General features: G+C 34.0%; 2 protein-coding genes across 3 annotated transcripts in view; one reads left to right on the top strand and one right to left on the bottom strand.

Annotated features, from left to right (window-relative positions):
* LOC111703240 (elongin-C) overlaps positions 1-250 on the bottom strand; it is a gene marked incomplete in the record, with an annotated part of 3,557 nt that extends 3,307 nt beyond the window's left edge. Inside the window, 1 exon segment of one of the 2 annotated variants that reach the window (XM_023475128.1) lies at positions 76-250. In XM_023475128.1, coding sequence (XP_023330896.1) covers positions 76-143 — 68 coding nt within the window. 2 annotated transcript variants of the gene reach the window in all.
* Positions 1-22,034, top strand: part of LOC111703232 (eukaryotic translation initiation factor 3 subunit D) — a 37,179-nt gene extending 15,145 nt beyond the window's left edge. Inside the window, exons 2-24 of the mRNA XM_023475120.1 lie at positions 1,806-1,857; positions 5,284-5,332; positions 6,137-6,180; positions 7,279-7,351; positions 7,709-7,755; positions 8,224-8,294; positions 8,784-8,855; positions 9,288-9,414; positions 9,580-9,686; positions 9,958-10,066; positions 10,741-10,839; positions 12,614-12,688; positions 13,483-13,560; positions 13,979-14,053; positions 14,695-14,784; positions 15,561-15,619; positions 16,091-16,133; positions 16,549-16,649; positions 17,715-17,766; positions 17,996-18,139; positions 18,260-18,368; positions 19,497-19,535; positions 21,763-22,034. Of these exons, the coding sequence (XP_023330888.1) occupies positions 1,825-1,857; positions 5,284-5,332; positions 6,137-6,180; positions 7,279-7,351; positions 7,709-7,755; positions 8,224-8,294; positions 8,784-8,855; positions 9,288-9,414; positions 9,580-9,686; positions 9,958-10,066; positions 10,741-10,839; positions 12,614-12,688; positions 13,483-13,560; positions 13,979-14,053; positions 14,695-14,784; positions 15,561-15,619; positions 16,091-16,133; positions 16,549-16,649; positions 17,715-17,766; positions 17,996-18,139; positions 18,260-18,368; positions 19,497-19,531 (1,692 nt within the window). The 5' untranslated portion in view covers positions 1,806-1,824 and the 3' untranslated portion in view covers positions 19,532-19,535; positions 21,763-22,034. The remainder of the gene's footprint in view (positions 1-1,805; positions 1,858-5,283; positions 5,333-6,136; positions 6,181-7,278; positions 7,352-7,708; positions 7,756-8,223; positions 8,295-8,783; positions 8,856-9,287; positions 9,415-9,579; positions 9,687-9,957; positions 10,067-10,740; positions 10,840-12,613; positions 12,689-13,482; positions 13,561-13,978; positions 14,054-14,694; positions 14,785-15,560; positions 15,620-16,090; positions 16,134-16,548; positions 16,650-17,714; positions 17,767-17,995; positions 18,140-18,259; positions 18,369-19,496; positions 19,536-21,762) is intronic.
* Positions 22,035-22,379: the final 345 nt, after the last annotated feature.

Below are 22,379 nucleotides of genomic sequence, written 5' to 3'. Positions count from 1 at the left end.
AGGTGAGCAAATGGGGGGGCTGGGGAGGGGTCCAAAAATCGTTCTTTAGGAATATACTCTTTATATACAACTTACATAGCATCCGGGCCCTCACACCCGCCAAACCCTTTCTCTTGGTTTGACTCCATAACTTCATTCGTCATACCCCGGAACTAAATCTCTAAAAACTCTGGAATAAAAAATTCTGGAAACAGCAACTATCGATCCTGGATTTGAAAAAAGTAGTTTCATGTTCTATAGATTTTTAAAAGTTAAGTACGAGGTTACCCACAAAGGATGCAACTTCAAAGACGATTTTAAGGAATTTATACTCTCTGTCTTCTTAAATTCATGAATTCCTGGAACTTCAACTTTTCTTTCTATGCAAATTATCATTGAGTTAACTCTTGAAATAGCATATGTAAGACAGAAGACTTATTTGACTTTCGTGGGTCGTCATAAAATACAAGTTGCACGTCGTCTTTACAGCCTCATCCTTTGCGGGCAATACTGCATAATGCATTTCTTATTGTTTTCTTTTATTACAAAGAAAGTTCAGCTTTTTTATTGAAACCCGGAATCAAATCGTGTTACGCTAGATATAAGTACACCATCAGTCGCTTAACTCTTTTTACCCTTCAAAAAATAGAAACAGCTTCATATCAACAAGATTTTTCAAAAATATATCCTACATGAAGAATAGATAAAATACTAGCAGTAAAAAATCTGAGAAGTAAAACTAACAGCGGCAATTTCTTTCTTTACAAATATGGGTTTACCTACTTTGAAATGAAAAGTTTGAGATTCTACGCAGTTTTTCTTTTAAAATGTCTTCTCAGTTTTGATATTTCTGTTACAAAAACAAAACAAAAACATTTCACAATAATAAAGCTTATATAAAGGAAAAATGTGTTATATCTGACGTCATTCCTGATTGTATATTGACAAGTTACACTAATGAATAATATTAATATTGATTTACCCCATATGTCATTAATTTTTCAAATTTGTTTGCGGCACTGATAGATGGGCCGCGCTTATTTAACGCCAATGATTTTAATCAATCAATCATACTTTTAGTTTTAGATTTGTGAATGCCGCTTACAGCCTACACGTGTAAACTTATCAAACGGGACAATTTTGACATATTCTCCGAGCCCGAATTTTTTCATCCGTACTTTTTGCAAACATATGACGTCTCCACTTACTCACGTCCTGAATACGGAGGAATTAAGTACTGTCTAAATGGGATTTTCTACAACATCTAGTGTCCGACCATAAACTGCAACATCGCGCGACCCCTATAGACGAAAATAAATAAAAAGCTGTTCAATACACTGCAGAATACATTTTCAGGGATGCTTTTTATTGACGACTTTCAAAAATATTAAATTCTCAAGAAACAGCATTGGATTATAATAGTTTTCGTAAAATAAAACTACAGAATATTAAACTTTTTATTTAGTTTTTATCAAAATCGGATTAAAATTTGACTTTTTGAATTAAATTATATTATTAAAATTGTGATTATTATTTATCCCTGTGTTTATAAAGTTGTATTGTGTGCAGGTGCTGACATCTATAATAAGGTTAGCTCACGGCGAAATTATGTGAGTAAACACGACGTGAGTAAGTCTGTCTGTCCGAAAATAACTTACGGGAGACATCTAGCGGAAAAACACTATAGAGTACGGAGACGTATTTAGGACGTCTTTAATACGACCGTAAATTTGAAAAAATTCCGGCTCCGAAGGGAAGTAATTTTATGAAATAGATTGCTTCAAGATGTGAGTTATATGTAATTTATTATAGATTGAATATTTCAGATTAGACGATACATTCAAGATGAGTGAACGGTTTGAACCCCCTCTTATTCAGGTATTTACTGTCCTACTCTTAAAGGATTAATGTCAAGGGATACAAGTCGGGTCTGTCCTAGTAAACGATTTTTGGACCCCCCCCCTCCTATCAATTTTGTACATGACCAATTAGTATTTATTTAGCATTATTTAGGGTAAGGTTAGGTTAAGACACTTACTGGGCCGAGCGCTGCGGCCACGGGTTGGTTAGGTTAAGACACTTTCTGGGCCGAGCGCTGCGGCTAGGATAGGCTAGGGGGCCGAGCGCTGCGGCCACGGGTTAGGTTAGTTAAGTAATTTTGCTGAAAAATAAGTGGTCGTGTACAAAATTGATAGGAGGGGGGAAGGGGGGGGGTCCGAAAATCATTCTCTAGAACAGACTGCACAGACTTATCTTGGCTTAAAATTATGTTTTTACCTCATTTGAATTTCGTTGTAAAGTGATCTGGCTTTACAGGATAATTTCAGACAAATATACTGCAGATTTTCTTGATCCAGATTAAAGTGAAAATTTTTCAACAGTTCCAGGGATTCCAGGATTATTTCTTGATGACCTAGCTTCTCTACATGAAGTTTATATAGGTCATCTACGGTCATATTTAACAATCCTTGCCCGGTCACATCGTTGTTTAGGAAAAAATGCGCGTACGGGTAAACTACATCGTCTAATCCGCGTAACCATTCAGAAACTTGTTCAGCCTTCCATTCCATCACATTCACATACGCCATGATTGTTTTTATCTTTTTCACTATTTTTGTAAATTCATATTTACTATTGTGTGTTCAATCCTCACCACTAGAGTATCCGTGAGACACTCACAAAAAGTGCTAATTGCGCCACTGCAAATTGCATTTATGATTGAATAAGATAATTTTTATTATTCGATCAAGATGTAAATGCTGCGTTTATAAAAGACGACTGTGAATTTTTTTCAGGACTCCCTGCCAATGGCAATCAAGACGTGAATGCTACCGCTCTTGTAGGAATAGGTTAGAGGTCGAAATAAATCATCAAGGTGGGATATCTAAATCTTTGAAATGTCAATTATGGAGGAAGGAGGCAAGTTTTTAAAAATTAAGTTATTGGTGTTTTTTAGAACTGAATTCATCGACCCAAAAACTAATGACAGAGTATTTGAAAAAAATATATTTAAACAGCGCACGGCCAATATAAAAGTACCATTATGAATCGGGCTAGTGAAATTTTAATAAAGATATAAAAATCATAATATCGATATCAAACCAGTTTTTCTACAATATGATTTTTTATAAAAATATTCTTTCAAATCGTGTCGAAGTTTTAATTTTACTAAAATCTGATGAAATTGTAATATATTTATATTTTGAATAATAAAATATATTTTTTTTTGAAACCCAGAACTTTGTAAACTACCATATTTGACAATTAAAATAGAAAAAAAAATACTAAACTTTGTATTTAATTTTCTTTAATTAGATCTAAATGTAGTAAAAAATAAATCCTTAAAAGTTGCAAATTCTGAAAAAAAAATTTTTTTTGAATTATCAAAATTTGAATTCATTGAAATTATTCGCATCTACGATATTAAAACATTTTTGCTTTTAATAACATTTTTGAAAATCTAAAAATTGTTAAGTTTTAGTGACTCAGATCTAAATTCTGATATAAGATTTACTCAATAAAAAAAAGCTTGATTCGACAACTCAGCGAAAAAAGGGGAAAGGGGAGGGGGAATAATAAAAATGCTAAAAGTATCGAAAAACAGTAAAAAGCTTATTTCATCTTCATTTGTCAGCAATGCTTTGAGAAAACTTACTCATAGGAGTCCGATTAGAAGAAGCATCAAAAACATCGGGAAAAGACCGTATTTCACTTTAACACAAATTAAGGCCTTTCTAATAATGGAATTGTTTTTTTTTTAAAGCATGAAGAAAATTTAGAAATATGAAAGAGCTGGATCCGATTTTGGATTCATTTTTATAGACTTTAGATCGTTTTTAAACAAATTCCAACCGTACTCTCTTTCACTAGAGATGCTTCATTTTATTCTCAATATATTTCGCCAAAAAGTTTGGCATTACCAGGAGTTCGTCAGATAAAAAAATACAAGAAGAATTTTAGACATTGAATATAAAAAATTTCAGACTAAAAACAAGAGAAATTTTAATTTTACAAAAAGTAATCTTTTTATTAAAAATGTCAGAACAAATAAAAACTCGAATAAAAAAGTAAAAAACTTCTTTTTCAAAATTTTATTAAAAAACAACAATTAATTCGGTGATGGTGATGGACCAAACCTCTGTAGAGTAAAAAAGTAGATGTTGGTTCCACATTTATTGAAAATATATTTCGGTCTGGGTTGACCCTCGTCAGTTCTTGAGATTGTTTCTGTCACAAAGGTTAAAAACAAATCAGCGTTGTTTGAGATCAGTAATATCAACAGCTCTATTACGAAAGACATGTGTAATTTAATATATTGAGCAGAAACATGACAACAAGAAAATAACAGGCTCTCTTTTTTGTTTTGACATAACAATTTAGTTTTGTTTTGGTATTTAATGTTTTAAAATTTTGCATTTGGGGCCTCTTGCAGATTTCACTTCCTTATGAATAACGTACTTTTCATACATTACTGTTAAATACAAGAGAGAGAAAAAACAGAATGAAAAAGAATGCAGATCCGTTTTTATCTCCTGTCTTTGAAGGGAAATGTTACAAAATCAACCTTGAAAATTTTGGACATTTTAATTTTAAGAATTAGTTTAATCTTGAAAGATATAAAAAAAAAACTTTAAAAACTTTTTTTAAACCATACCTCACTCGTTTGTGGAGTATTGAATGACTGAAATTTATGGCCGCAGCGCTCGGGCCTTAGCATGTCCTAGCCGCATAGCTCGGCCCAGAAAGTTTCATAACTTAATCTAACGCGTGGCCGAAGCGCTCGGCCCCCAAGTCTGTCTTTGCCGCAGCGCTCAGACCAGAAAGTGTCGTAATTTTATTCTGGCCGCAGCGCTCGGCCCTAGCCTTTTGAAGCCGCGGCGCTCCACCTCCGAATATATTTTTAAAAAATTAATGTACAATTGTTATGAAGTGTGGGAGGGGTGTCCAAAATTACTTCCCTAAGATTTAGGCCAATTTGGTTAAAATAAACGAAGTGTTTGAGGATTTTATCGCGAAATGGGGTGAAAAATTGATTTCAGAATTCCCCCTAATTCTACAACAAATAAGTACCCCAATAATTTCCTAGTAAAGGATTACACGACCCCCTAGATCCTGTTTAGCCTCAGCGCTTCACGCTTAAACTGTCTTATCCCATATAAATCCTGAAATAATGCAAAACAAATATTAATGTAATGTGGAAATATAGTTAATATCGGGAGGGTATAAAATTGTTGTACTTGGACTGAACCAGTTTCCCCTTTCGTTCACTAGCTTATGAAACCGTTAATTTATTTCCTATTTCAGGACAATGCTAGCGGCTGGGGACCTAATACTATCCCACTCCAGTTTAAAGGAATTGTGTTAATTTTATTAATAAGTTTTCTGGTCAGATAGATAAATAAAATAAAAATTCCTAATTATCAAAAATTTAAATTCCAAATTTCATTCATTCTAATTCAGCTTTTTACCAAGACTCTTGAAATCTTTCTTATGTGAGGAAATATCACTTGGATGAAGCTAAGAATAAAGTTTCAGGATGATTTTACATAGCGGAGCCAACAAGTTTATCATCTAATTGGTTTTTTTTTAGGATCAGACATTATTAAATACATAGATAGGACTGTCCAACTTGTCGGAACACAATCTGAAAAAAATGACAGTCATAGCCTTACAAATCTGCACAAAAATCCCTTTTTTTTTGTCTAAAAATTGATAAATCTCAATTGCAGCAAGTAGCTAATAACTTTTTCGAAGTATACAACTTTACAACAATGAAAGGAAGGAAATTGCCAGAATATAGAAAAAACGACCTTATTTTTTTCTCATTGTTTTACATGGCTAAGAATCGGGCATTTAACTTTTACAATAAATGGTCACCTCAAATTACATGGATAGTCTCTTAAAGTTGGCTTCTTCAAAACCTATAATTGTCCAGAGTCCAAATTTAATGAATTTGAGTCGCGTCTCAAATCCGCCAAAAACCGGTTTCAATTGAGCGCCGGCTTAAATTTTAAAACCACGAATACAATTTTAAACAGAACCAACTATATTTAAGCCGTGTCTCAAATTTAAGCCGCTGCTCAAATTCTTAAAATTCGGCCTCAGCAAGTCTAGTTGTGATTTAAGTTTAAAACAAAATTAACAAAATATGTTGAAGATATGCCGTATCAACCCTTCAGCAAGTCGGACAGACTTGGAAAGGTGAGCAAATACTTATATTCAGGACCAGTCCCTTACAAAATATTAAAAAATTGTATCAAAAATAAATCTGTAAAAAGTTAAGTAACAAAAATTATTTAGTTACTATTAAACATGACAGTTCCATAAAAAATATATTAATTATTAATTGAAACAAAAACAAATCTGTAACTTACAGAAGCAACTGAGTCTTCAAAAAAAAAATATAAAAGAAATAAATATTACACAAAAATTGTTTTTTTCCTCAATTTATTCTAAATTTACTCTGTCTGAGCCACAGGGTTACCCACAAAGGATGAGACTGTAAAGCCGACTGGTAATTCTGCAAATTTTGCGATCCCAATGTTAAATTAAGTTTTCGGTTCTTGAATGGGTCTTTTTAATGGGTTTTTAGAATGATTGTCAAAAAAAGTTGGACTTTAGGGTGCAGGGAATCGTGAATATAAGGAAACAGACCGTATAAATTCCGTACATTCCTCTCTGAAATCTCATCCTTTGTGGGTGACTCTGTATATAATAGATAGTATTTGTTGAATTCCTATCTAACATAACTTTGTGGGTAACTCTATATGATAGTTAGAATTTGTTGAATTCCTTTCGTATATTTTTGTCCAAATTAACTGAGCATATTTTCTGTTGCCACTTTCATTGACTCTTAGATTAAGATGGGTTAATGGAAAGAAAATGGCGTTCAGTAAAAAAACAATATTTTATTCGTTTCTTTCACAAATTCCTTGGAATTGCTTCGTCCAAAACCTAGATTTTAAGAAAAAGAAAATCTGTTTATCCGATTTATATTCTGAATCTTGTAATTTGAAAGAAAAACTAGCATGAACCTTTTAATTTGATAATTTGTTGTCAAATGCATTTGATCCTAAACCAACATTGTCTATTGAAAGAGCTTAATGCCAGAAAGATGGCATTAAAATTAAGTATTCGTTTATTTTATCGCAAACTTGGCAGATCAAGGGAGGATTATTGTTAACCCTATTTCGGGAAAAATGCTACAGCTCTTAAATTAATTAATTGAAAAATCCAGGAAATGTAAAATCAACCTTCAGACCTTAATTTGTCGCGTGTCATTGCAGTTCATATTTTCAGGTCTCAGATTGGACGGGAGCAACCTACCAGGATAGAAGGCATATGAATAAATATACTTCGCAATTCCAAGGAGGTAATCTCGATAAAAAATATTTATTTTTTACACAACCGAGTGTGGCCCACATCCTGTTAAGGAAACAATGTTCACGTTCTTGTTCTATTGTATGCTTGATTCACAAGTGTACCCTTTACCTAAATATGGGAATAATCTCGTTTTTCGTTCTTAAAATTATTAAATTTCAATTGCGATTTTCTACACAAATTGCCTGATTATTTCTGTAGCAGGAAGGGGAAAAAATTGTTAATTTTCTTTTCAAATTTTTAAAAATTAAGCAGTGTGCTGTGAAAGTAGTAAAATAGTAAAAAAAAAATCCCCTCTCACCCATCCATTTAACCTTCCAACCCACCCTGACCCCTTCCAACATTTTAGGACAGCAGTACTCGTACTACCATGAAGAAGATGAATCCAGTTTCCAGGTTCATAATAATATAATTTATCCTTTTTTTATTTTAAAACTTTAACAATAACCCAGAGCTTTGGATCTTTTGGATCTGCAAGGTTTTGGCTTTCTGGAACCGGAACCGCATAAAAACATGCGGATCCACAGATCCGGACCTAGTAAGTGGCAAAATATCAACCAAAAACTTTTAAAAGGAGAAAAATAATTTGACAATTTTGTTAACAAAAAATTCAGTAAATCTTACAGAAATGTATACATGATTTGGAATTGAAATTAAAAAAGTCGATCTAGCCTGAAGTGGAATGTAAGAGGTCTTTGCTAACGCTTTTAATTTGTAACTAATGCCTTATTTATGGATGGAAATGTCTATGACATTTTCATAAGTTAAGTAGACTAAATCCATGTCAACGTTTTAAGTAAAAAGTCTTTAAAAAAATAAGATTTTTGTTCTACATTTTACTGGTCATGACTTTATATATTGTAGTTGGTTGATACTGCTCGAACAATGAAACCGATGTATGGACGAGGCCGTGGTAGAGGTGGATTCAGGGGCAGGTATGTCGGGGTAGAGGTGGATTCAGTGGTAGGTATGTCGAGGTAGATGTGGATTCATGGGGCAGGTATGTCGGGTAGAGGTGGATTCAGGGGCAGGTAGGTCGGAGTAGAGGTGGATTCAGTGGTAGGTATGTTGAGGTAGATGTGGATTCATGTGGCAGGTATCTCGGGTAGAGGTGGATTCAGGGGCAGGTAGGACGGGTAGAGGTGGATTCAGGGGCAGGTAGGTCGGGTAGAGGTGAATTCAGTGGTAGGTATGTCGGGTAGAGGTGGATTCAGTGGTAGGTATGTCGGGTAGAGGTGGATTCAGGGGCAGGTAGGTCGGGTAGAGGTGGATTCAGNAGTATAGGGTTAAGTTGGATTCAGGGGAAGGTTGGCTGGGGTAGAGGATTCAGTTGTTTGATTTAGTTGATTTGATTAGATTTAGTTGTTTATAGATTATTAGTTTGAAGGTTAATTTTGTAAATTAGATCTGGATTGATTATTTAGGTGGAATACGTTTAAACCTGTTGTAACTCCCCAGCTACAAACATTGACCAAGGCGCAGAAAATCAAAGAAAGGTAACAAGTACAAGGGTATTTATTAAGAGAAGAAGGTTTTCATGGTTTGGGTCGATTCAAGCGAAAATCTTGCAGATTGCGAATAAAACACAACATTACTTTTGCCTTTCTCCCTTGATAATAAAATAGTTGTAAACCCGTTCAAGTAGATTTATTCCGGTTTTTTGAAGAAAAAAATTAATTGGCCAATCCTATTCCAAGAGTTGATAGCAATTCAGGATTTAAGAAATTTGAAATAACTCAGGATTCTGTCTAATTCTAGGTTAACACGAAAAAAAAATCAAATTGATTTTCATATCGGTTATTAACCGTCTTCTGCAGGTTCTGACCCACCCTGGTGAGGTTTAAGGAGTACAAAACGGCCCCTTGAAATTGAGAACCACGTGCACTCCCTTTTCAGACTGAATTTTTACATAAACGGACATTTTTTAGGGATCGTCAGCGTCAAGTCCGTAAGTGGCAGAAGCAGCAGGCTGGCCGGCAGAACTATCAGCGGCAGATGCCGATCAAGTCCAGGGAAGCATCCGTCACTGTGAAGGCAGACTGGATCGTTATAGAGGTGCTTTATTTACCTTGGTTGATGAACATCAAAACATAATACACATGATGCCTTTGTCTCGTTCGTATGAAAAAATCAAGGATTATAACATAAAATTTCTGAAAAAAAGATTTGGGAAAAATGTTTAACAAAATGGTTTCAAGTTACTTATCAATGTTCGTTTAGGAAATGGATTTTGTTCGGATGGGAAAGCTTGCTTTACCCAATATTGCTGAACCAGTTGATCTGGTACAAGCGGGTAGTTTAGAGTATTATGACAAGGCATACGACAGGTAATTGATGCACGGTGGACCAATTCAAGTAGAAGCTAACTCCGCAACATTTTTTTCTCATTTTGTAGTTGAAATTGGGTTTCTAGCGGTGTAGCAGATGTTCCCGCTAAAACGCGATAGTTTTATCTTATATCATTTCTTTTCTCTTTTCTCAGGTTCAATGAAATAAACAAACTTCCCTAGTTTTCTCTCTGTCTTCCTTTTATTAATTTCGCTGTAAAACCTAGTTCGTAAGGTTTATATTGATCTTATTATTAACTGTTTGCTGCAGGATGAACGTAAAAACTGAGAAAGCTCTTCAAAGAATTGACCGGATATTCCACACTGTAACAACTACAGATGATCCTGTCATCAGGAAACTGGTGAAGGCGGAACCGAAGGTAGGAAACTAGCTAGCTAGGAGTTAGGGTCTTAAAACCAGGACACTTCGGTTTTTTAGATTTAGCCCTTTTGAGAAATGTGACGAACAGTGAACTGTTAAGAAACCCAGAAAAGATTTGTTTTTCTATAAAGAGTTAAAAAACAAATTTGGAATATTTGAAACATTGTATTTATTTCTTTTAAATTTGATTATTCTAAATACAATCTACATTGACAAACCTATCACACCTACATTGACAAACCTATCACACCATGATAAAAGAGAAGCATAGCTTAAATGATTAGTGCATTCCTGATAATCTTGTCAAACTCCTGTTTTTGTTCAAAAATGAAATTTTCACAGAAGGTTGACAGTGACACAGATCTAAAAATCCATATACTGCAATTATTGGGATTTTTATTTTTATAACCTAACTCCTTGTAAAACCGGGGAAAAAAGAATCATTAATTCAAATCAATTTGCGATATTCCTTTTTCACTCTTAGTGCAAGCAAAGTTGGTAGTTTCTAATCTCAAAAAGTGGCAAAATAATTTAAGAAAAAAAAATCATTTGAATGAAAACCAGTCTAGGGAAATCTTTTAAGAAAAGTTGAAGAAACTGTACCAAGCAAATAAACAGTCAAAAATATACCACCATAGAATTATTTAGGTTTATTGAAATACATCTTTTCAGGCGAATGTGTTTGTAACTGATGCTATCCTGGCAACCCTGATGTGTGCAACTAGATCTCAGTACTCCTGGGATATTGTTGTTGATAAAATCGGTGGAAAGGTAGGGAAGTCCAAAGAACTATATACAGGGACGCCCATCTCAGATGTGCTCAAATTGTGTACTGTACTCTGTGGGAGGAATACAAACAAACCCTGTGCCCTCGCAGAAGTTGAAGGGAAAGGACTAAAGCTCTGATGTGATATTACAGTCCAACAAAAACCAAGTTCATCAATCAAGTTTGAGCGAATACTTATGATTTTTGGCTTTTTGGTAATATGGAAAATGCAAAAACAACATATTCTTATTCCACCCCTTGGGCCCTTTTCCCTCAAAAATGATATGTTGCCCCTGAATTCTTTGTTTTGATCTCCTCCCACTGCAGTACACAGATTTGACAGATCAGATACTTGGGGTAGTCTCTCACAGGGACGCAATAGATGGTTGTAGACGTGCGCTCAGCGGCATTTATAACCCAAAAAACTGCAAAACATCAAATTGAAGAAAACGGCTAGGTATAAGCATTCATGGGTTGGCTTTAAATTATGTAAAATAAAGATGTATTGACAAATCATTAAATAAATTAATAGTTTCACGAGGACGAACGTCGAACATATTTTATTGGGGCCTTTCAGGTCTAGTTTTGTCGAAACCAAAACGAAAATTGAAACAGACATGATTGAGTGTCCTGGGGTAGAAACACGCTGAAATCACTATTTTACCAACTGGTGTTTATTTACAGTGGGATATCCATTAAAAACTCTGGACTTGAGAAGACGACATTTAGAAAACTTGTGTGTAGTTTTACCGTAGCAAGTGATAGTTTACACTGCACAATTGGTGTTATTCACGTTGATTTTTCAAAACTATTACTCGAGTCTAATCAAAAGTCGTTTTCCTTTTTGAGATTGTTTTATGGGCTGTACTAGAAACCAGTATCTCCCAGATTTGCTATGCAGTAAACAAGCCTCCACCATACAGCACAGCTTTTTTAATTCTGGGTTTTTTATGTGTGTTAAAAAATTTTCACAATTTTTTTGACAAGTGGCATAAGAATTTTACCAAAGATAAGAGTTATTTGTTAATTGTCATGGTAAAAATCATAAATGGACTCGGTAAAGTGGTTTATAAGATATATACTAAAACTTTAAACATTTCTTACGCAGAAAGAAAGATATTTGGAGAAATATTTCTGGAGTAAATTCAGTTTTTGTTATAATCTTCGATTGAAAAATGTTAATATTTAAATAAATGATACCAATTTTCTAGATTTAATTTGAACTTCAAAAAAGGTATCGCATAAATCAAAGATTATAGAAAATTAAATGAAATTCTTATCCAATTTTTTTCTCTGAATATTTCCCTTTTCAGGTAAAAATGTTCAAAGTTTTATATATCATTAGACATAATTAGGCACTATTTATGATAATTGATAAATACTTCTTATCTTTGACAAACCCCTCGTGCCACTATTTTGAAATATTTGGAGAAAAAAATCTTATAATTTAAACTGTCAAAAGAAAGTTTTAGAAACCCCTCCTGTATTACACAGGCACATTTTGATGTATTGCGCATGCTCATTTCTTCAAAGCTGAGGCTCGGTTTGCCTAGCAAATCTGTGAGGCTCGTGTCTGCATAGCGGAGGCTCATAGCGTCCGGGGGTTCCCTCCCTAATCTGAGAAGTCCTATTACGTCCCAATTAAAATAGATAAATCATACCCCCTCGCCTTACGTCTTCTAACTTTGAAGTAAATTACAAATTTCCTGGTTCTTCCAATAAAAAAAAATCTGTTTTTATAGAGAAGGATTCACGATGAATATAATATTCTTTTTTTAGATTTTCTTCGATAAGCGTGAAAACACTGAGTTCGATCTTCTGACCGTGAGTGAGACGAGTTCTGAGCCTCCTCAGGTATTCTTATAGCAATCTTCCATAAAATAAAACACGACATTCGTATACATGTTCCCGATAGCCAGCCAAAGGGCTGGACCGAATGGGCTGAAAAGTTTTTTTTAAAAAAGAAATCTTATTGTTCTTAAAAATAGGATTTTTTCAAGCGCCTATTTTTTTATTTTCGATTTTCAAAAATTCCACGGGCAACGCCGAGCATTTCCGCTAGTTAATAATAAGAAGCGAAAAATAATTTTGATAATTTAATACAAAATCTATTGAGAAAGAAAAGATCAATTTGTTTGTGATTAAACGCTCTGAAACAAACAAGGTTTTCAGTTTTAGCCGGGCTCCGGATTCGCACCAGGGCATAGGAGTCCGATTAGAAGAAGCATCAAAAACATCGGGAAAAGACCGTATTTCACTTTAACACAAATTAAGGCCTTTCTAATAATGGAATTGTTATTTAAGTTTCTATTTTTTTAAAGCATGAAGAAAAAATTTTATTTGTGCTTGTCTACAGAAATTATCAAAACTAAGAAATATTCAAGAGCTGGATCCGATTTTGGATTTATTTTTGTAGACTTTAGCTCGTTTTTAAACAAATCCCAAACCTAATCTCTATTACTAGAGTTGCTTCATTATCTACATAATATATTTCGCCAAAAAGTTTGGCATCACCAGGAGTTCGTCAGTTTATGGCGTATGCGTGGGGGGTAGGGGGGTGTTGACTGTTGAAGGTGGTAGAATTGGTAAATTTTATAGAGAACAGTTCCGGGATCCGAATCCCATAAAAATGAAATTTTAAATGTTAGGATGAAGGTGGAAGCACGAACAGTCCGAGGAACCTGGCTCTGGAGGCGACCTTTGTCAACCATAACTTCAGTCAGCAGGTAGTGTTTAACAATCACATGTTCAATAGAAAAAGATATAAAATATATCTATATATCGTAACTATGAAGAACACCCGAGGGGGGCGATTTTTATTCTTCTTCAAAATTACTGTTTTTTTCACCCTGTTTGATTCTTTCCCCGAAAATTCGCTCAAACATTCTCCACAGGGGTGGGTGGGGGGGGAGAAAATATAGCCATTAGTCTGAAAATTACTTTAATTTTGCAGTTTGTTGATGTAACTTTTTAAATATTTTCAAAATCCTCGCCCTTTTACTACCAAAAAGCTTAATTAAGAATGGTTTTCCTTCAAATTAACATTCAGTATTTTATATCTTTAAGAAATTTAGCGGAATTAGTTATTCTTCCTTCAGACAGTTTGCCTAAACAAGATATGCCTATATCAACGATTATTCCTAGGTTCTGAAAACTGGAGAGGAAAGATTCAAGTTCGACGAGGATAATCCTTTCGTCGACGCCGACGAAGAAGGAGAGGTAATGCTTATAATTATTCAGGGATCTGAACCAGAATCTTTGGATCTGAACCCAGGATCCGGATCCGTATAAATATGGAATTATCGGATCCGGATCCAAGTGGCATACGTTTAGATAATACATCAAGTTGAACACTTTTTTTACGTCAAACGCATTTGTAATCTCATTTCATGGTTTCATTAAAACTTTTCTTTGTATTGAATTGTAAATCATTGTAGTTTCTCCATAACAAATTAGAATATAGTTTTACCTTTAAGGGAGTGTTCGCGAAAAATGAAAGGTGTATAGGCTTAATGCGATAAAAAAGCGCTTTTGATCGCTACTAATTTTACTTCTATCGGTTGCGTCTGTAAGGAGAAAATTGTTAAAGACGTCTCATACCGAATAACTTAGCGCCCATACAAATTCAGAAAATTGCAACTTACGACTTAACTTAAAAAATCAATTTAATTTCAAACAAATCATTCAGATATTACAACCTATAGTCATCGATTATCTTTTGCCACATTTGTATATAGTTTATATTTTATAACATATTCCAGTACTCCCGTTTTAGAATAAATGAACAAAATGTACTGTTGGTTTTTTATTGGTAGATGATAAAATTAAAATTTTTATGATTTAGTTGTGATATATTCTAGGTTGCAAGTGTAGCGTACCGATATAGGAAATGGGAACTTGGAAACGATCTTGTTCTAGTCTGTAGATGTGAATTGGATGCTGTACAACAGGTGGGCTTGTCCCCCCCCCCCTGTATTTTCCCTCGAGTGATTCTCGGTTTTGTAACGCCCTTTCAGATTTAAACTGGCTTCAATTGAAATATTCGTCTGATAATTACAACCTTTCTAAATACATTTAAAATATTCCTTTTTCATTTGATGATTTCAATCTGAACTTTCGCAAGATTTGGCTATTTTAATTAGAAGTTAAACCTTTCTTATCTAATATTGTAATTCCGCCTGGTTGGAGTACTACAGCATATAGCCCCCCCCCCCCTTACATCAAAAGTGACATCTCCACCCCCTTTAAAAATTTTGCCAAGGATAAAAGTTCCCATCTTTGAGACCCATTATATTAATAATGTAGTAAGAATAAATAAAAATAGCCTGAGAACCCGGCGTTGCCCCCGTTACTCATAATTACTCCCACTGTGGACTTTCAAAAAATAATTTTTTTTTAAGTCTTTGATCCCCCGTGACACTCAAAGGTTCGCTCATAAATGTGAGCCATTTTGGTCGAACCGCTTCTCAGTTTTCATATTTCTAGTACACATTGTTTTGGAATGCTCCTTTTTTAGTTAATAAACATGAAACTGAGCTGGGAATTTAGAATGGTAGATATCAAGATCAATGCTTGATCCTCTCTTTTTCTTAATCTCGAGACTAACCTTATCTCGTGCTTGTATCCCTGAAAAGTGTGTAGAATTCAACCAATTAGAGTCACAAATTATCAAAAATCATTTTAAAATTTATACTCCTCTGTTCTAATGATATTTATTAAAATTTAGGGATCTAACAACGAGACTCAATTCGTCAACATCAAAGCTCTCAATGAGTGGGATTCAAGGTAAAACAAAAACACGTAAAAGGTTCATTTTAAATATTTAATATTTAAATATTTATTTCTGATAGCGTGGTTCCATTCCGCCCTTTTTGAAAATATTTTTTACCTGTTTCGTGTTTTGAGGGTTGGGGGATTTTTAACTGAAATGGTAGCAATAAAATATTTCTAGTGAATTATAATAAATGAGGTTCTGGGGTTAAGAATATCTAATAGGGTGTTGCTATAGTTGACGTACAATTTTTCAGCATCGAAAATCTTTTTCCCGGGGAGGGGTGTACTCTATGTCTAGAATAATATACCCTGGGATTTGTTGGGTAAAGATGGCAGTTTCGGAATATACATTATACAATATACATTCTCGGTGTATGGCGGGATTATTAAAATTCAATCGCTTGATTCGGATTTTTTATGTTGAACATGAATTCTTATCTGATTTTTAAATAATTTTAAATAATTTGTTCAATCTCTTTTCAGATTCTCCGGCGGAGTGGATTGGAGACAGAAGTTGGATACACAGGTTTGTTGTTATTGATAAAATATTATCATCATTAAAATTTTATCATTGTGGTCTTTTAGTACCTTTGTATTATCGTTAATTAATCGCAATATAAAAGTTAGTTTTCTCAATATTTTTTGTTTTTGATATTTCCCCCTCTAGTACTCTGTCTCAAAACATTGGGTGGTTAAATTTTCAAAAAAAATTATATCTCCGCGTCAATTTGTTCAAAATTTTCTTCTTCCTTGGACTGGGGATGTATTCGGAGGAAGATCATCATTAATATTATTTACCTATTTTGAGGATTAAATAATCAGGTTATTATCCTCACAAAATATAAAAATTCGTTCAAAGATACCTCAATTTGTTTTCTTAACTTTCATGATTACCATTCATCATGTATTTTATCTGCAAAATCTTACTGATTATAATATAGAGAGGAGCTGTACTAGCAAACGAGTTGAAGAACAACGCCTGCAAGCTGGCCAAGTGGACTGTTCAAGCAATCCTTGCTGGAGCAGACAACCTCAAGTTTGGGTGAGTTGGACATTTTTTAGACCTTAAATTTCACAGTTATAAACTTGCAACTGTATTTATCTTAATATTTTTACAACTGTGTTTATCTAGATTTGTTTACAACTATGTTTATATAGTGTACAGCTCTGTTTATCTATGTTAACAACTGGGTTTATCTAGATATGTTTACAACTTTGTTTATCTAGATTTGTTTACAACTTTTGTTGTTCTAGATATGTTAACAACTGTGTTTATCTAGATATGTTAACAACTGTGTTTATCTAGATATGTTTATAACTGTGTTTATCTAGATATGTTTACAATTCTGTTTATCTAGATTTGTTTACAATTGTGTTTATCTATGTTAACAACTGTGTTTATCTAGATATGTTTACAACTGTGTTTATCTAGATATGTTTACAACTGTGTTTATCTAGATATGTTAACAACTGTGTTTATCTAGATATGTTTACATTTGTGTTTATCTAGATATGTTAACAACTGTGTTTATCTATGTTTACATTTGTGTTTATCTAGATATGTTTACAACTTTGTTTATCTAGATATGTTTACAACTTTGTTTTTCTAGATTTGTTTAGGATCCGGATCCGTTTGATCCGTAAGATTTTGCATCCTGGATCCTGATCCGCAATAATGTGCGGATCCAAGGATCCGGATCCATAAACTGCAACAAAAAAATTTACTCTTAAAACCTAAAACTGAACTATTAAAAAAAGAGAGATTATAAATATGTCCTGATCTCTGAAAGGTTCATTAATTTAAAGCATTAAAATAAGCGGAATAAAATAAGACAAAAAATTTGAACACTCTGCTTTTTTTTAAAACATTCAGTAAATTTTATGGTAATAACCTGGATCCGGATCCGGAACTATTTTTTCTAGTGCGGATTCAGGATCCGGATCCGCATCAAAATGAAATGGATCCTAAGCACTGTAATTATAACTTTGCATCTAGAAATGTTTACAACTGTAAGATATGTTTACAACTGTGTTAAGATATGTTTACAACTGTGTTAAGATATGTTTACAACTGTGTTAAGATATATTTACGAATGTATTTATCTAGATATGTTACTCGGTTTAACGTGAAGGATTNTTCTCATCAAAACCCGGAATGCACCAATTCCAACTATGAAAATCCGCCAAATACAACATTAAACCGGTTTTATGAACTAAATTCTGTTGAAAAATAGATGCAACTTAAATCCGAAAGCCCGAGCCGTATATAAGGCTCAACAACAGCTTAGACCCAAGTCGTATTTTCTTAAACTTTTTAAATCGCCGGCTCTGGTTTGAACTGGTTAAAACTGGTTTAAATTGGTTTAAACTGGAAACTGGTTTGAACAGGTTTCAACTGGTTTTATCATTTCAACTACGATGAGTGATTTGACCTGTTGGTTGTGTCTTGATTTGACTTTTACATTTATTTGCAGCATGGACAACGCTTGGGGAGTTATACGTTGTATCCTGGATATCATCATGCAACAGAAGGTAAACCTAATGTTAATGATTTGTTCAACTTTAAGCAAAAATGTTCAACATAGAATTAAATATATACGTTTAAGACACAAGGACGGAAAATAACAGTCCCTTAGTCTTGTATTTGCTAAGGACGGAAAGTATCTGATAGTGAAGGATCCTAACAAGACTCTCCTCCGACTCTACGATATCCCGGACAATACCTTCGACAGCGATGACAGCGAGGAGGAAAGCGAAGAAGGTAAATGGTTGGAATTTGTAGGGTTAGGGTTGGGATCAGAAGTTGTGGGACTAGGAGCAGATGGATTGTAGTTGGGAGCAGCTGTGAGGTTAAGAAGAGAAGTTTTGTGGTTGGGAACAAAAGGCTTCTATAGTGGTTAGGAATAGAAGGTTTACTTGTGGTTGGAAACCAGATGGTTTGTTAGTGGGTGGGAACAGAATAATAGTCGTTAGGAACAGAAGTTTGTGGATGGGAACAGTTTGTGGTTTTGAATAGAAGGTTTTTTCTGGAATCATATTGTATTTAGTGGGATATAGAAGGATTTGTGTTTGTGGTTGATGGGCACAGTAGGTTGGTGGTTAGGTTCAGACGGATTTTGGTTGGGAATAGAAGGTTTGTGACTGGTAACAGATGAACTGTGGTTAGGAACAGAAGGGTTGAGACTGGTAACAGATGAACTGTGGTTAAGAACAGAAGGGTTGTGACTGGTAACAGATGGATTTTGGTTGGGAATAGAAGGGTTGTGACTGGTAACAGATGAACTGTGGTTAGGAACATAAGGGTTGTGACTGGTAACAGATGAACTGTGGTTAGGAACAGAAGGGTTGTGACTGGTAACAGATGAATTGTGGTTTTGAACAGAAGGCTTACGTTTGGTAAGAGAAAGTTATCGTTTGGAAACAGAAGGTTTGGGAAATTGTATTTTATAATTGGATTCAGTAGGAGTGTAGTTTATGGTTTGGAGGTTTAGGTACGCTAGTGTTGCAAAGAAAATAATTAAATTAAAAAGTCCCGAGTTCTCCCCATTTGTTTGTAAATCCTATTGCTTGCTCAGCTCATTATCAGCGTTCAAGACTGCTAAGCTGACTAATTCAATATTTTGGAGTTCTTCCTCTTTATTTATCAAAACTTTTTTGTATGACAAATACAGATAATTGTTTTTTAAATATGGCTTTCTTCAAAAATAAAAAAAATTAATTTTAAAGTTAAATGATACAAATTTTGCAATAAAGTAATGTTTTTTAAATGAAGATTTTAGAACTAAAATTTTGCTTGATTAAGACCGATACTGATTTTGTTATCTTGTTCTCCGTGATCCTGTTTGTTTGTTTACTAACAAGTTTGTATACATTTTGCTAATAAATTTAGATCCCGATAACATTGAAACAGCTCTGCGTGCTTAACCAGGTATTCATTTCTTTCCTTACACTTTGGTTCAGTACTTAGGATCCAGATCCATGGGATCCGCAACATTTTAGCTCGGGGATTCCCCTCCGATCCTTACTTTCCCCTACAAAACTCATTTTTTATCCATAATATGGTTTTTATGGTTTTAGTTTGGGGGAAAAGTATCAAAAGAATGAAAAACTTGCCTTCTTTCGATGTCCAATTTTTGATATTTTTTCCCTCTCCAGATCATCAAAAATAATTTTTGGTGAATTCTCAAAAATATGCACTCCTGTTTTACTGGTGCCATGGAGACGCCTCAACACGGAATCGGACCAAAAACGGAAACCTCCCTAAAATGAATTTTTTTGAGGCGTTTCCTGTTTTTCAAAAATTATCGGAAATCCCTCAAATCTAATATTTAGAGGAATTTCTCGTTATTTTGATCCGTTTCCCCGTTTTTTAGGTCGGATTCCATTTTATACGGGTCTTAAATTCTTGAGGGATTTCCCAATATTTTTAGCTGTTTCCTTATTTTTTGGGTCCGTTTCCGGTTTTCAGAATAAGTTTTAAAATCTCAGTTTTTTAATCGGTTTCCTCTTTTTTTCGGTCCATTTCCTCATTTTGTGGGTCCATTGAATGATAAATCCACATTCCACAATGCTTGAAAAAAATTAAAACAAAATCAAACAAAGGAAAATTTGGAAATTCTTGAGAAAATAAAATTGCAAAACTGACAGAAATATGCCTGAGCTGGATCCTGATCTTGGATTCATGTTTTTACCAAATGGATCTGGATCCAGGATACGGGTCCGCATCAAAATGAAATGGATCAAAAGCACTGCCTTGTACCAATCTTAATTATTGTTTGTTTTTTTGGATTTGCTTACTAACTTGACAATTGTGGGCCGCACCGAAGTTAACACGCTTTTCTTTTATACTTTCTTTAATGCTTTACCCAGATGATGATCAAATTTTCTATCTGGTATTTTCTATGTTTTTCGTCAATTTTTCTTTTCCTCTTAAAAAAAAAACTAATCATTTTACAGCTTGAATCTCCTAAATTGCCAACATTTCTGAAATACGAGGAGTGGCTTGTCAGCTCGCGCGGCGAACTGTTATAAACTCTTATTGAAAATTTGATTCACATTCTATGATAATGAAAAGTAATGAAATAGTGTACAGTGGGTCTCATAAAATTGTGGAATAGGAAGATCTAATTTAAGCAATCTTATTTGTATTTGAGTAGCAAATGCAAATAGGTTTGTCGGTGGTTTGAAACTCAACCAAAGTGAAATTTCTCTGTGTTCACAATTTCGTTTTTTATTTTCAGTGAACCTTGGTTTCCCACGGTACATGACAGTTGCAAGAAAACACGAATGTCGTTTTTGATCTTTGAATTTTTTACGACATTTATTCGTAAACCTAGTTTTAGTTGTAGCATTCTAGCCTTAATCGTCTGAAAATATCCCTAGTCTTGGCATTTTCAAAATGTGGTCTGCCTTTTTTGTGTTTTCATTATTACCATATAGAATTTTGTTGATTTCGACCATTTTTGTTTTATTTTTTTAAATTAAAATTTGAACGAAATTGTTTATATCTCCGGTAATATTGGCAGTAAAAAAAGCAGACCACAGTTTGGAAACGCCAGGACTTGGAGAAATATGGTGTCTTTGTTTCAAGCAGTGCTAAGAATTCATTTCATTTTGTTGCGGATCCGGATCCTGGATCCGCATTGGAAAAAAGTGGATCCGGATCAAGTTTATTTCCTTAAAATTTACTGAATTTTATTAACAAAGCAGAATTTAAAAATTTTATCTTATTTTTTTCGCTTATCTTTATGAACTTGATAAACCACTCAGAAATCAAATAATTTTTATAATCTCTTCGTTCAGATTTGGGTTTTACGAGTAAATTTTTATCTTCAGTCTTGATGAATATTTTGCCCTTTGGATCCGGATCCGCATATTCTTGCGAATCCGGATCTGCAGGAAGCTAAAATCTTGCGGATCCAACGGATCCGGATCCTAAGCTCTGGAACCTCCAAGAATCAAGTTAAAGAAGGTTGAAGACAAAATGTCTCAAATAAATTCAAAGATCAAAGACGACTTTCAGGTTGTCCTACTACTGTTATGTTTCTTGGGACACATTGTAATTAAAATTAGAACTTCAGGGAAACCGTTGTCTTTCCTTTCCCCAGTTTTTGGCTCCCACTGAAAGATTGCTTTTTTATTGTAATTGTTTTCAGAACTGTCCGGAGAAGAGTAGAAAAAGAGGAGGATCTATATATCTTCGTTTAATTCAGATTTGTACTCTTCGTCATTCAAGAGATTGTACTCTGATTAGTACAACCAAATTTTGTGAAGAGAACATGAACTGTTTATGACGGAGCATTGTTCCTGTTGGTTTTTGTATTCTGTAAACTATATAATATTGTAATATTGTATTATTCTGAATAGTTCTGCTTTTAACGTCCTTGAATATATCTGAATAATTGAATATATCTATGCTAATCTCGAATTATTTTCTCTATTTAATAAAACGTCAAGTTTTGTATATATTTTCCGTATAGCCGGCTGGGCTGCATGGGCTGATAATTTAAGGGAACTCAGGGGTATCCTGGGGCTAACAAAGCAAAAAAAATCCTAATTGATTTTTGTTTCAAAAATTGATATTTTTTTCAAAAATTGATTTTTTAAGTCTGCATTTGGCGCACGGTAGCAAAACTGTTCTCTCTGAGCATAGTTTCCTCAAATGCCTCCTGTCTCTGGAAGCCGTCAAGAATTTTCCAAAAGTTTGTGATTCTTGGAAAGAATTGCAATTAATGATTCACACTGATTTTTTGTTGACTGGTAGACCTTCTAA

The sequence above is a fragment of the Eurytemora carolleeae genome, unplaced genomic scaffold (assembly GCF_000591075.1).
Source record: "Eurytemora carolleeae unplaced genomic scaffold, Eaff_2.0 scaffold422, whole genome shotgun sequence".
In the NCBI taxonomy this organism is placed as follows: Eukaryota; Metazoa; Arthropoda; class Copepoda; order Calanoida; family Temoridae; genus Eurytemora; species Eurytemora carolleeae.
Note: the sequence above shows the minus strand (reverse complement) of the source record. Positions and strands in the feature narration are given on the sequence as shown.